Genomic DNA, 1,278 nt, shown 5'->3' on the forward strand with positions numbered 1-1,278 from the left:
GCAAAGTAGTACGCCTCCTCGATGCAAACGGACGACACCTGTGTAGGCGGATCGAAGATGGTGTCCATGGCCGTGAGCCACTGCTCCACGCCGCCTCGCACGTCGAGCTGCGCGCCGAACTCCGTGAGCAGCACAGGCCGGCCGAGTGCCCACGCTTCCGCCTGTAGCGTGCACGCCGCATCGTGCGTCCACACCATCGACCCAACCACGCCAGCGGTGTCGGAGGCGGTTGCGTAGGCATGAAAGGCTATGTACGTCACGTAGAGCGGGCTGGCCGGCTCCTGGCACTCTGGACACGCGGCGAAGAAGGCGCTGTAAAAGTCGCGCATCCAGTCGAGGCCGTTGTGGACGGCGGGGCCCACGATCTCGTACCCCGCGAGCTCCGAGGCGCATCGTGCCTGGTACACCTTCCAGGTGGCGGCCGCCGCCGCCCCAGAGTCGCGCGGAGGCTCGTTGAAAAGTGAAAACCGGCTCCGGCCGTTGACGCTTCCGGCCGGGGGCGGGCACAGCGCCGAAGAGTCGTCCCACTGCTTGAGCATGAGGCCCGAGTCGGTCCAGTCGTTGAGGCCGTTGAGGTCGGCGGCCGTCAGGAGCCCGGCTTCGATGGCTGCCTGCGCGTTGTTGCTGCCTCGACCATATTCAGCCGCGATGGCGCACTTGACGCCTCGGGCTCCAACGCCGCCGCCGCTGCCAGGGCCAGAGGGCGACGGCGTTGGCGAGGGGGCGGCGGAGGCCGGATCGCAGCCGCCGCAGGCCTCTGAAAACTCGACACCCGCCACCTGCGCACAGGCCGCGGCCTCGTCCATCTTTGGTCCATCCGGCGACGTCTGCAGCCACTCGATCCGATCGCCGCACGAGCACGTCGTGCACTCGCTATTCGCCGCCGCCGCCGCCCACACCCCTGGCGTGCACGCGGCCGTGCCGCACTTGAACCACGGCGGAAGAGGTGGAGAGGGCGGCGGGGGCGGCAGCGCCACGATCGAGACATAGTCGATCGAGTAGGTGAGTGGGTAGGCGTCGTCGGGCGGCGTGGCGTACCCGACGCCGTTCCCGCCGATGGCGAGGTTGAGGAGCGCAAAGTGGGGCTTGGCGTAGGGCCAGTCGTAGTTGGTCGAGCCGGGGCTGCGGTCGAGGAACCAGGTGCGCTCCCCATTCACGAAGAACTCAAGCTTGTCCGGTGACCAGTCCATCCGCACGTGTGGAAGGTACCGGCTCACTTTATCGCAGTCTTTCTTTTTTTTTTTTTTTTTTTTTTTTTTTTTTTTTTTTTTTTTTTTC

At 65.5% G+C, this 1,278-nt stretch overlaps 1 protein-coding gene across 1 annotated transcript; it reads right to left on the reverse strand.

Moving 5' to 3' along the window:
• Nucleotides 1-38: 38 nt before the first annotated feature.
• On the reverse strand, nt 39-1,190 carry EMIHUDRAFT_119328 (hypothetical protein; the record flags this gene model as incomplete). The annotated part of the gene is made up of 1 exon (XM_005767899.1): nt 39-1,190. A coding segment is annotated over one exon (1,152 nt), but the record flags the coding sequence as incomplete, so codon positions are not given.
• Between the last annotated feature and the right edge of the window lie 88 nt (nt 1,191-1,278).

Source organism: Emiliania huxleyi (genome assembly GCF_000372725.1).
Source record: "Emiliania huxleyi CCMP1516 unplaced genomic scaffold EMIHUscaffold_475, whole genome shotgun sequence".
NCBI lineage: Eukaryota > Haptophyta > Isochrysidales > Noelaerhabdaceae > Emiliania > Emiliania huxleyi.